This window comes from Ptychodera flava, unplaced genomic scaffold, assembly GCF_041260155.1.
Source record: "Ptychodera flava strain L36383 unplaced genomic scaffold, AS_Pfla_20210202 Scaffold_29__1_contigs__length_4469600_pilon, whole genome shotgun sequence".
In the NCBI taxonomy this organism is placed as follows: domain Eukaryota; kingdom Metazoa; phylum Hemichordata; class Enteropneusta; family Ptychoderidae; genus Ptychodera; species Ptychodera flava.
In genome coordinates, this window is record NW_027248351.1 from 3,881,919 (window position 1) to 3,892,071 (window position 10,153).

The 10,153-nt window shown below is 38.9% G+C and overlaps 3 protein-coding genes across 3 annotated transcripts; all 3 read right to left on the reverse strand.

The window, feature by feature from the left end:
- Positions 1–342: 342 nt before the first annotated feature.
- LOC139127149 (uncharacterized) lies at positions 343–2,031 on the reverse strand. The gene has a single exon (XM_070693068.1). It carries the CDS (start codon positions 2,029–2,031, stop codon positions 343–345), a length of 1,689 nt encoding a protein of 562 aa, XP_070549169.1.
- A 2,846-nt stretch (positions 2,032–4,877) lies between these two features.
- LOC139127150 (uncharacterized) lies at positions 4,878–6,101 on the reverse strand. Its single transcript, XM_070693070.1, has one exon. The coding sequence runs from the start codon at positions 6,099–6,101 to the stop codon at positions 4,878–4,880; it is 1,224 nt and encodes a 407-aa protein (XP_070549171.1).
- Positions 6,102–6,843: 742 nt separating this feature from the next.
- On the reverse strand, positions 6,844–8,247 carry LOC139127151 (uncharacterized). The gene has a single exon (XM_070693071.1). It carries the CDS (start codon positions 8,245–8,247, stop codon positions 6,844–6,846), a length of 1,404 nt encoding a protein of 467 aa, XP_070549172.1.
- Positions 8,248–10,153: the final 1,906 nt, after the last annotated feature.

The window sequence follows — 10,153 nt, forward strand, 5'->3', positions numbered from 1 at the left end:
ATTTGGAGTTAGTCTATCTTTCGGTATGTCTGCCATCATTTGTTCACCTACTTGTGCGCGATAACGTCTGCAGATGGTACATCTGGAAATAATCTGTCTAACCGCTGTATTTGCTTGTAGTATCCAGTATTTCTGCCGAAGTTTGTCCAGCATTGAATTTCGTCCCAGGTGTCCAACCTGTCTGTGTATATCTTGTAGAATTAAAGTGGAAACTAGGGATCCTCTTGGTAGGACCATAGGATGTTTGACTTCATATGGCAGCATAGCATGGCTTAATCGTCCACCAATACGCAGAAGGCTGTCTTTCATAATTGGATCTAATCTATATATTGGACTAGATTTCTAGATTGGTTGATTATTCTGTACACTTTCAATCTCTTGGGCAAAGTGTTGGCGCTGTACATAACCTATGATTGCTCGTTCTGCTTTTTCAAGTACTTCTGCTGGTAGAAAGGTATTTATTTTGATGTTCTTCTTTGATTGTAGCATAGCCTTGTACTTCGTCTGTTTCATTCTTTCATTTACTAATATCTCTCGTTTTATTGCATCTGGCTCCAATTTTTTCATATTTTCTCGGAGCTCTTTACGCTGTGAAGCCCAGGATTGTAGATTCTTCATACCAATTAGAATCCATCCTACCATTTTCCGTAATTTTATCCAGCTGGAAGTGTGGGCAATTAACTTACTCATAGTTGTTGTAGACTCATCAACCATTGATACATTGACATTCCCTTTGATTTCTGAGTCATCATCGGGAATACATTTGGAAATAACTGCATTCTTAGGCCATTCATCTTCATGTTTCCATAGAAACGCTGGTCCCTGGGTCCATATCCTATTTTGTAGGAGTTCATGTGCTGTCAGACCTCTTGACACATAATCCGCAGGATTTGATTTGGTATCTATATATCTCAAGTATGCTGTTTCAGAGCCCTCACGAATCACAGTTACACGATTTGCAACCAATGTCTTGAAGTGTGTTGTCTCATTAGCACAGTATCTGAGAACCGACATACTGTCTGTCCAAAAGAAAGTTTCATCTATGGGGTAGTCTAACTCTTGCTGCAATCTTCTGTTGATACGGACAGCAAGTGCTGCTGCAGTGAGTTCCATTCTTGGAATTGTAGTTTTCTTCAACGGAGAGACTCTAGATTTTCCCATGACCAAACAGCAGTGTACTTGCCCCTGTGCATTGGTAATACGTAGATAGGTCACTGTACCATATCCCTTCTCGCTAGCATCAGAAAAATTGTGTAATTGGTATGATTTCACCTCTCCAAATCCTGCTGGTTTGTAACATCTTTCCACTTTGAATTTCTCTAGTTGCTTCAAGTCTGACAACCACTGCTGCCATCTTTTTGCTTGTGCTGGTAATATAGCTTGATCCCATCCAATTTTGTGATAACACAAATCTTGCAGTAATATCTTAGCCGGTAGTATGAATGGGCCCACAAGACCAAGTGGATCATATACAGAGCTTACAATCGAGAGTATACCTCTTCTATTTACTGGTCGCGCTTGTACGATTGTTTTACATCCTAGTGTATCCTCTTCTGCTGACCAATAGACTCCTAATGCACGTTCAGTCGGCAGGTCATCATACAGAAGATTCAATGGCTTTACCTCACTGGCTCTTTCATTGATTGGAATAGATTCTATGACAGCTCTACTATTACTTATCCATTTTGTTAAATGAAATCCACCATTCTGGCAAGCATCTACCAACTCTTGCACCAGGGTAATTGCTTTCTCTTCTGAGTTTACTGACTTGAGACAGTCGTCAACATAGAAATTCTTCAGTATGGTATTGATTATTTCCAGTGATGACTGACCTCTATTGTATTCAGCGGTTTTGCGCAATGCCATATTAGCACAGCTGGGAGAAGACACAGCTCCGAACAAATGCACTACCATTTTATATACTGCTGGATCTCTATTCAAATCTCCATTTGGCCACCAATAGAATCTTAAACAATCACAATCGTCTTGTGGCACTTTAACCTGGTGGAACATGGCTTCAATATCCGACATTACAGCTACCCTCTCCTGTCGGAATCTCAACAATACTCCAAGGAGACTATTAGACAGGTCTGGCCCCTGCAACAGTAAGTCATTTAAAGACACGCCATGATACTTGGCTGAGCAGTCAAACACTACCCGTATTTTCTTCGTTTTTTAGGATGATAAACCCCATGGTGGGGTATGTACCAAATCTTCCCACCATTTTCTAATAACTCCTTGTCTGGTACTTCAACTGCATATCCTTTATCATCAGCTTTGATGTTAGGCCAATGCTGTGCTTTCTTGATGTATTCTGCAGCAATCAGCTCTTTATTTCCATACCGTCGGTCAAGTTCTTCAAATGCTGCCATATATCCGGTGCTTGCATCCAGGAAGCTGTATCCCTTAACGATTTCATTTGCTTCTCCAGTTGTATATTGTTCCAAGTAGTTCATTTTTTCGTCATCGTTATTTGTGTTTGCAATGATTCTAGTATTAAATTGGCGTTTAAACTTCGTATATTCCAATGGATTTCCTCCAAATTTTTGTATATCAACATACGGTTTTTTCATCTGTTGTACTACTGCCATAATTACATCTGAAGAAGATCTGTTAGCACCACTTGGATATGTAGGACTGATATCATCATCATTTTGATTGGCTGAAAATTCTACATCCAATGCTCTTCTTGCACTTGGATTGTGGGGCATACCAGTACATGTTGATTCTCCACAGGTACCATTCTTAGATAAATACTGGTATGTACCAGTGGCTACTGGTGGTGATAAGAGTTGTTGACATTGGTCTAATATTGTCGCTGATGACTGGACAATCGGGTTTGCACCAAGGGTCTCTCCAGGTATACTCATTTTTGGGGTTGCTCCATGTTGACTAGCTTTAGAAGAGATTGTTAATTTCTCATCATCATATTGCTCGAGTACTTTCATTCTAGCTTCTGATAATGCTATCTCCTCTTGTCGTTTCAATTCTTCTAATTCATGTTGCTTCTTCTGCATTTCAATCTTATCTTTATGTTTTAATTCTTCTAATTGTTTCCATACAGCTTGCTGTCTCTTGGCTGATTCTCCTTGTACTATCAATTGGGCCATTCTTTGCTCTTCCTCTATTCTCCTTAACGTTATGGAGCTTTTCACAGAAGCAATACTAGCACGAGACTTGCTTGAATGTTTTGATAATTGGGATACACTATCTTCAGGCTTGATATCTACATCAGCAATTCCTTGAAGCAGTGATGAATTTCTCTTTCAGTGGTATATTCAATCTTACTAGCCACCAGATCTTTGAATTTCCTACATGAGTCATCAAGTTTTTCGAACCACTGTAAAAAATCAGCATCTCGTTCTTCCATACCAAGTAGATCATAATATGCATGATTACTATCCAAGAGTTTACCATATAATGTCATCCATTCGGAATACCCTTTCTTAATGACATCTATGTTTTCAACTTCGTCTATCATGCGAGTAATTTCATCTTGCTTACGTCTCAGTTTCTGAGCTATGTAACTTCTCTTTTGCTTCCTTTGCTCCCGGTTGTATTCTAGCCCCCTTTCAGTCAATGTTCTCTTTCGTTTGACAGAGTCCTCCATGATATTAGGATTAAGGTCTGCCATGTTATCAGAAAAAACAAGTTCACTTGTCAACAGTAGGAATATCTTCCAATATCAATTTTGTATCGGTCAGTATTTAATACCATCAGCCACAGCAGAGTACAGACTTGCTTCACCAATTGCTTTATATTGTTAATGAAATGTAGGTGCCATTTCTGCGTACTGCAGTGGTGACCTCTTCTGACGAAAACTACCCAGTTGTAACTCTGTTGCTAATTGAGTTAGTCCTCTATGATAATAAATTAAATAATCTGACCTGAGTATCTTCAAAGGACACACAGTATTCCATTCAGTCGTTACTTATTTTCTCTTTTATTTCTGCTAGGCTGGCTCAGTCTGGGTCAGCACTGCTCTGGACTAACACATTAACTAAAAGGAACAATAAATATTAGGAAATACATGCACAGTGACAGAAGAAAAAACCTACAATCAGCGCCAAAATGCATATGAAGATGTTCATAATATTCAAATAATTGTTCCATTGTACGTGTCCATTTTGTACATCAAAGACTGAAGAAATGTCCCACTGTTCATGCAAAAACCAAAATTCATATGTCCCACTGTTCATGCAAAAACCAAAATTCATTTCAAATAGCCAATGTCGTCAAATGTGCTCCTACGCCAAAATAAAGAAATACAAAAATTTTGGAACGAGAAATACGTACACAACAATCTCTGTTGCTCATACAGAATGTTTCCAACCTGGTCCATTTCAAAATGCATGGCTTCATAATTTCTGTATCAAAATACACAACTTAAAACAGCTTAAAGCTTACCAATATAATTAAAGCCACCGGGCGGTTGACGTTTCATTCCATTTGTTGGTTCAGCATCATTCAAACATTACCTAGAAATTTATCAGCTCTCTGAACAAAGTTGCCACATCACACCAAGCTTTCACCCTGCTTTCAATTACCTCAAGCTGTTATGTAATTGATTGAGGTCACAACCTCAAAGACAATGGCATCAAAGGAGACACACTCCTGGCCTCCAGAGGGCCATATACAAATTTCTTAGAAGGTTAAAACAAAGTTAAATTTAGATATCAAAGAATAATAGCTGTTTCAGCTTGAAATGCACCAAAAGGTAATAAGGCAATTTGGCTGTAACATCCCGGCCCTCTAAATGTTGCAAAATAAACATTTGAACATTTACAAACAAGTTAGCTAAACAGCCAAGATCAACTCAAACGACATTCAAACAGCAATTTTTTAACTATTTTCAAATTGTTCTTACACAAGCTGATTTAAGTGTCTTCAGCTTCTAAAATCATGCATAATTTGTCCACTGGCCGTACAAGTGTATTCATTCTGGTCTTCACTCGAGCAACTCTGACAAGACCTCTGTGATCCTGCATGATTTCAGTGATTTTTGCCATAGGCCATGAGTTTCTTGGTATAGTGTTGTCAATCACGAGAACAATATCTCCGACTTGTAGATTTCTTCTTGGCTTTGTCCATTTCTGTCGCTCCTGCAGCATTGGTAGGTATTCTCTTATCCATCTTCTCCAGAATACGTCTGTTAGATATTGTATTTGTCGCCACTGACGTCGTACGTAGCAGTCATCTTTACTGAATACATCAGGAGGTGATGTTTGATTTGCTTGTAGCATCAGCAAATGGTTGGGAGTAAGCGCTCCAAGGTCATTTGGGTCATCTGAGACTTTAGTAATAGGACGACCATTTACAATAGCTTCTATTTCACAGAATAAGGTCTGGAGAGCTTCGTCATTTAGATGTACCATTTGTTCTTTTAGTAGTGAGAACAGTACCTTTCTAATTGTACGGATTTGACGCTCCCATATGCCACCAAAATGCGAGCCAGAAGGAGGATTGAATTGCCATGTTATATTCTTCTGGCCAAGCGCTGTTCCAATTTTCACTTGATTCCAATTATTTATTGCTTCTCGCAATTCTCTTTCAGCACCAACCAAATTTGTACCATTATCAGATCTGAGAACTTTTACTTGTCCTCTTCTGGCAATAAACCTTCGTAGTGCATTAATAAAGGAATTTGTATCCAGCGAGTAGGCAACCTCCAGGTGAATAGCTCGCATATTCAAACAGGTGAATACAACACCATACCGCTTTACTGTGGTTCTGCCACGTTTAACTTCAATGGGTCCAAAATAGTCTACTCCTGTTCGACTAAAAGGTGGTTCATTTGGAGTTAGTCTATCTTTCGGTAGGTCTGCCATCATTTGTTCACCTACTTGTGCGCGATAACGTCTGCAGATGGTACATCTGGAAATAATCTGTCTAACCGCTGTATTTGCTTGTAGTATCCAGTATTTCTGCCGAAGTTTGTCCAGCATTGAATTTCGTCCCAGGTGTCCAACCTGTCTGTGTATATCTTGTAGAATTAAAGTGGAAACTAGGGATCCTCTTGGTAGGAGCATAGGATGTTTGACTTCATATGGCAGCATAGCATGGCTTAATCGTCCACCAATACGCAGAAGGCTGTCTTTCATAATTGGATCTAATCTATATATTGGACTAGATTTCTAGATTGGTTGATTATTCTGTACACTTTCAATCTCTTGGGCAAAGTGTTGGCGCTGTACAAAACCTATGATTGCTCGTTCTGCTTTTTCAAGTACTTCTGCTGGTAGAAAGGTATTTGTTTTGATGTTCTTCTTTGATTGTAGCATAGCCTTGTACTTCGTCTGTTTCATTCTTTCATTTACTAATATCTCTCGTTTTATTGCATCTGGCTCCAATTTTTTCATATTTTCTCGGAGCTCTTACACTGTGAAGCCCAGGATTGTAGATTCTTCATACCAATTAGAATCCATCCTACCATTTTCCGTAATTTTATCCAGCTGGAAGTGTGGGCAATTAACTTACTCATAGTTGTTGTAGACTCATCAACCATTGATACATTGACATTCCCTTTGATTTCTGAGTCATCATCGGGAATACATTTGGAAATAACTGCATTCTTAGGCCATTCATCTTCATGTTTCCATAGAAACGCTGGTCCCTGGGTCCATATCCTATTTTGTAGGAGTTCATGTGCTGTCAGACCTCTCGACACATAATCCGCAGGATTGGATTTGGTATCTATATATCTCAAGTGTGCTGTTTCAGAGCCCTCACGAATCACAGTTACACGATTTGCAACGAATGTCTTGAAGCGTGTTGTCTCATTAGCACAGTATCTGAGAACCGACATACTGTCTGTCCAAAAGAAAGTTTCATCTATGGGGTAGTCTAACTCTTGCTGCAATCTTCTCTTGATACGGACAGCAAGTGCTGCTGCGTGAGTTCCATTCTTGGAATTGTAGTTTTCTTCAACGGAGAGACTCTAGATTTTCCCATGACCAAACAGCAGTGTACTTGCCCCTGTGCATTGGTAATACGTAGATAGGTCACTGTACCATATCCCTTCTCGCTAGCATCAGAAAAATTGTGTAATTGGTATGATTTCACCTCTCCAAATCCTGCTGGTTTGTAACATCTTTCCACTTTGAATTTTTCTAGTTGCTTCAAGTCTGACAACCACTGCTGCCATCTTTTTGCTTGTGCTGGTAATATAGCTTGATCCCATCCAATTTTGTGATAACACAAATCTTGCAGTAATATCTTAGCCGGTAGTATGAATGGGCCCACAAGACCAAGTGGATCATATACAGAGCTTACAATCGAGAGTATACCTCTTCTATTTACTGGTCGCGCTTGTACGATTGTTTTACATCCTAGTGTAACCTCTTCTGCTGACCAATAGACTCCTAATGCACGTTCAGTCGGCAGGTCATCATACAGAAGATTCAATGGCTTTACCTCACTGGCTCTTTCATTGATTGGAATAGATTCTATGACAGCTCTACTATTACTTATCCATTTTGTTAAATGAAATCCACCATTCTGGCAAGCATCTACCAACTCTTGCACCAGGGTAATTGCTTTCTCTTCTGAGTTTACTGACTTGAGACAGTCGTCAACATAGAAATTCTTCAGTATGGTATTGATTATTTCCAGTGATGACTGACCTCTATTGTATTCAGCGGTTTTGCGCAATGCCATATTAGCACAGCTGGGAGAAGACACAGCTCCGAACAAATGCACTACCATTTTATATACTGCTGGATCTCTATTCAAATCTCCATTTGGCCACCAATAGAATCTTAAACAATCACAATCGTCTTGTGGCACTTTAACCTGGTGGAACATGGCTTCAATATCCGACATTACAGCTACCCTCTCCTGTCGGAATCTCAACAATACTCCAAGGAGACTATTAGACAGGTCTGGCCCCTGCAACAGTAAGTCATTTAAAGACACGCCATGATACTTGGCTGAGCAGTCAAACACTACCCGTATTTTCTTCGGTTTTTTAGGATGATAAACCCCATGGTGGGGTATGTACCAAATCTTCCCACCATTTTCTAATAACTCCTTGTCTGGTACTTTAACTGCATATCCTTTATCATCAGCTTTGATGTTAGGCCAATGCTGTGCTTTCTTGATGTATTCTGCAGCAATCAGCTCTTTATTTCCATACCGTCGGTCAAGTTCTTCAAATGCTGCCATATATCCGGTGCTTGCATCCAGGAAGCTGTATTCCTTAACGATTTCATTTGCTTCTCCAGTTGTATATTGTTCCAAGTAGTTCATTTTTTCGTCATCGTTATTTGTGTTTGCAATGATTCTAGTATTAAATTGGCGTTTAAACTTCGTAAATTCCAATGGATTTCCTCCAAATTTTTGTATATCAACATACGGTTTTTTTCATCTGTTGTACTACTGCCATAATTACATCTGAAGAAGATCTGTTAGCACCACTTGGATATGTAGGACTGATATCATCATCATTTTGATTGGCTGAAAATTCTACATCCAATGCTCTTCTTGCACTTGGATTGTGGGGCATACCAGTACATGTTGATTCTCCACAGGTACCATTCTTAGATAAATACTGGTATGTACCAGTGGCTACTGGTGGTGATAAGAGTTGTTGACATTGGTCTAATATTGTCGCTGATGACTGGACAATCGGGTTTGCACCAAGGGTCTCTCCAGGTATACTCATTTTTGGGGTTGCTCCATGTTGACTAGCTTTAGAAGAGATTGTTAATTTCTCATCATCATATTGCTCGAGTACTTTCATTCTAGCTTCTGATAATGCTATCTCCTCTTGTCGTTTCAATTCTTCTAATTCATGTTGCTTCTTCTGCATTTCAATCTTATCTTTATGTTTTAATTCTTCTAATTGTTTCCATACAGCTTGCTGTCTCTTGGCTGATTCTCCTTGTACTATCAATTGTACTATCTACATCAGCAATTCCTTGAAGCAGTTGATGAATTCTCTTTCAGTGGTTTATTCAATCTTACTAGCCACCAGATCTTTGAATTTCCTACATGAGTCATCAAGTTTTTCGAACCACTGTAAAAATCAGCATCTCGTTCTTCCATACCAAGTAGATCATAATATGCATGATTACTATCCAAGAGTTTACCATATAATGTCATCCATTCGGAATACCCTTTCTTAATGACATCTATGTTTTCAACTTCGTCTATCATGCGAGTAATTTCATCTTGCTTACGTCTCAGTTTCTGAGCTATGTAACTTCTCTTTTGCTTCCTTTGCTCCCGGTTGTATTCTAGCCCCCTTTCAGTCAATGTTCTCTTTCGTTTGACAGAGTCCTCCATGATATTAGGATTAAGGTCTGCCATGTTATCAGAAAAAACAAGTTCACTTGTCAACAGTAGGAATATCTTCCAATATCAATTTTGTATCGGTCAGTATTTAATACCATCAGCCACAGCAGAGTACAGACTTGCTTCACCAATTGCTTTATATTGTTAATGAAATGTAGGTGCCATTTCTGCGTACTGCAGTGGTGACCTCTTCTGACGAAAACTACCCAGTTGTAACTCTGTTGCTAATTGAGTTAGTCCTCTATGATAATAAATTAAATAATCTGACCTGAGTATCTTCAAGGACACACAGTATTCCATTCAGTCGTTACTTATTTTCTCTTTTATTTCTGCTAGGCTGGCTCAGTCTGGGTCAGCACTGCTCTGGACTAACACATTAACTAAAAGGAACAATAAATATTAGGAAATACATGCACAGTGACAGAAGAAAAAACCTACAATCAGCGCCAAAATGCATATGAAGATGTTCATAATATTCAAATAATTGTTCCATTGTACGTGTCCATTTTGTACATCAAAGACTGAAGAAATGTCCCACTGTTCATGCAAAAACCAAAATTCATATGTCCCACTGTTCATGCAAAAACCAAAATTCATTTCAAATAGCCAATGTCGTCAAATGTGCTCCTACGCCAAAATAAAGAAATACAAAAATTTTGGAACGAGAAATACGTACACAACAATCTCTGTTGCTCATACAGAATGTTTCCAACCTGGTCCATTTCAAAATGCATGGCTTCATAATTTCTGTATCAAAATACACAACTTAAAACAGCTTAAAGCTTACCAATATAATTAAAGCCACCGGGCGGTTGACGTTTCATTCAATTTGTTGGTTCAGCATCATTCAAACATTACC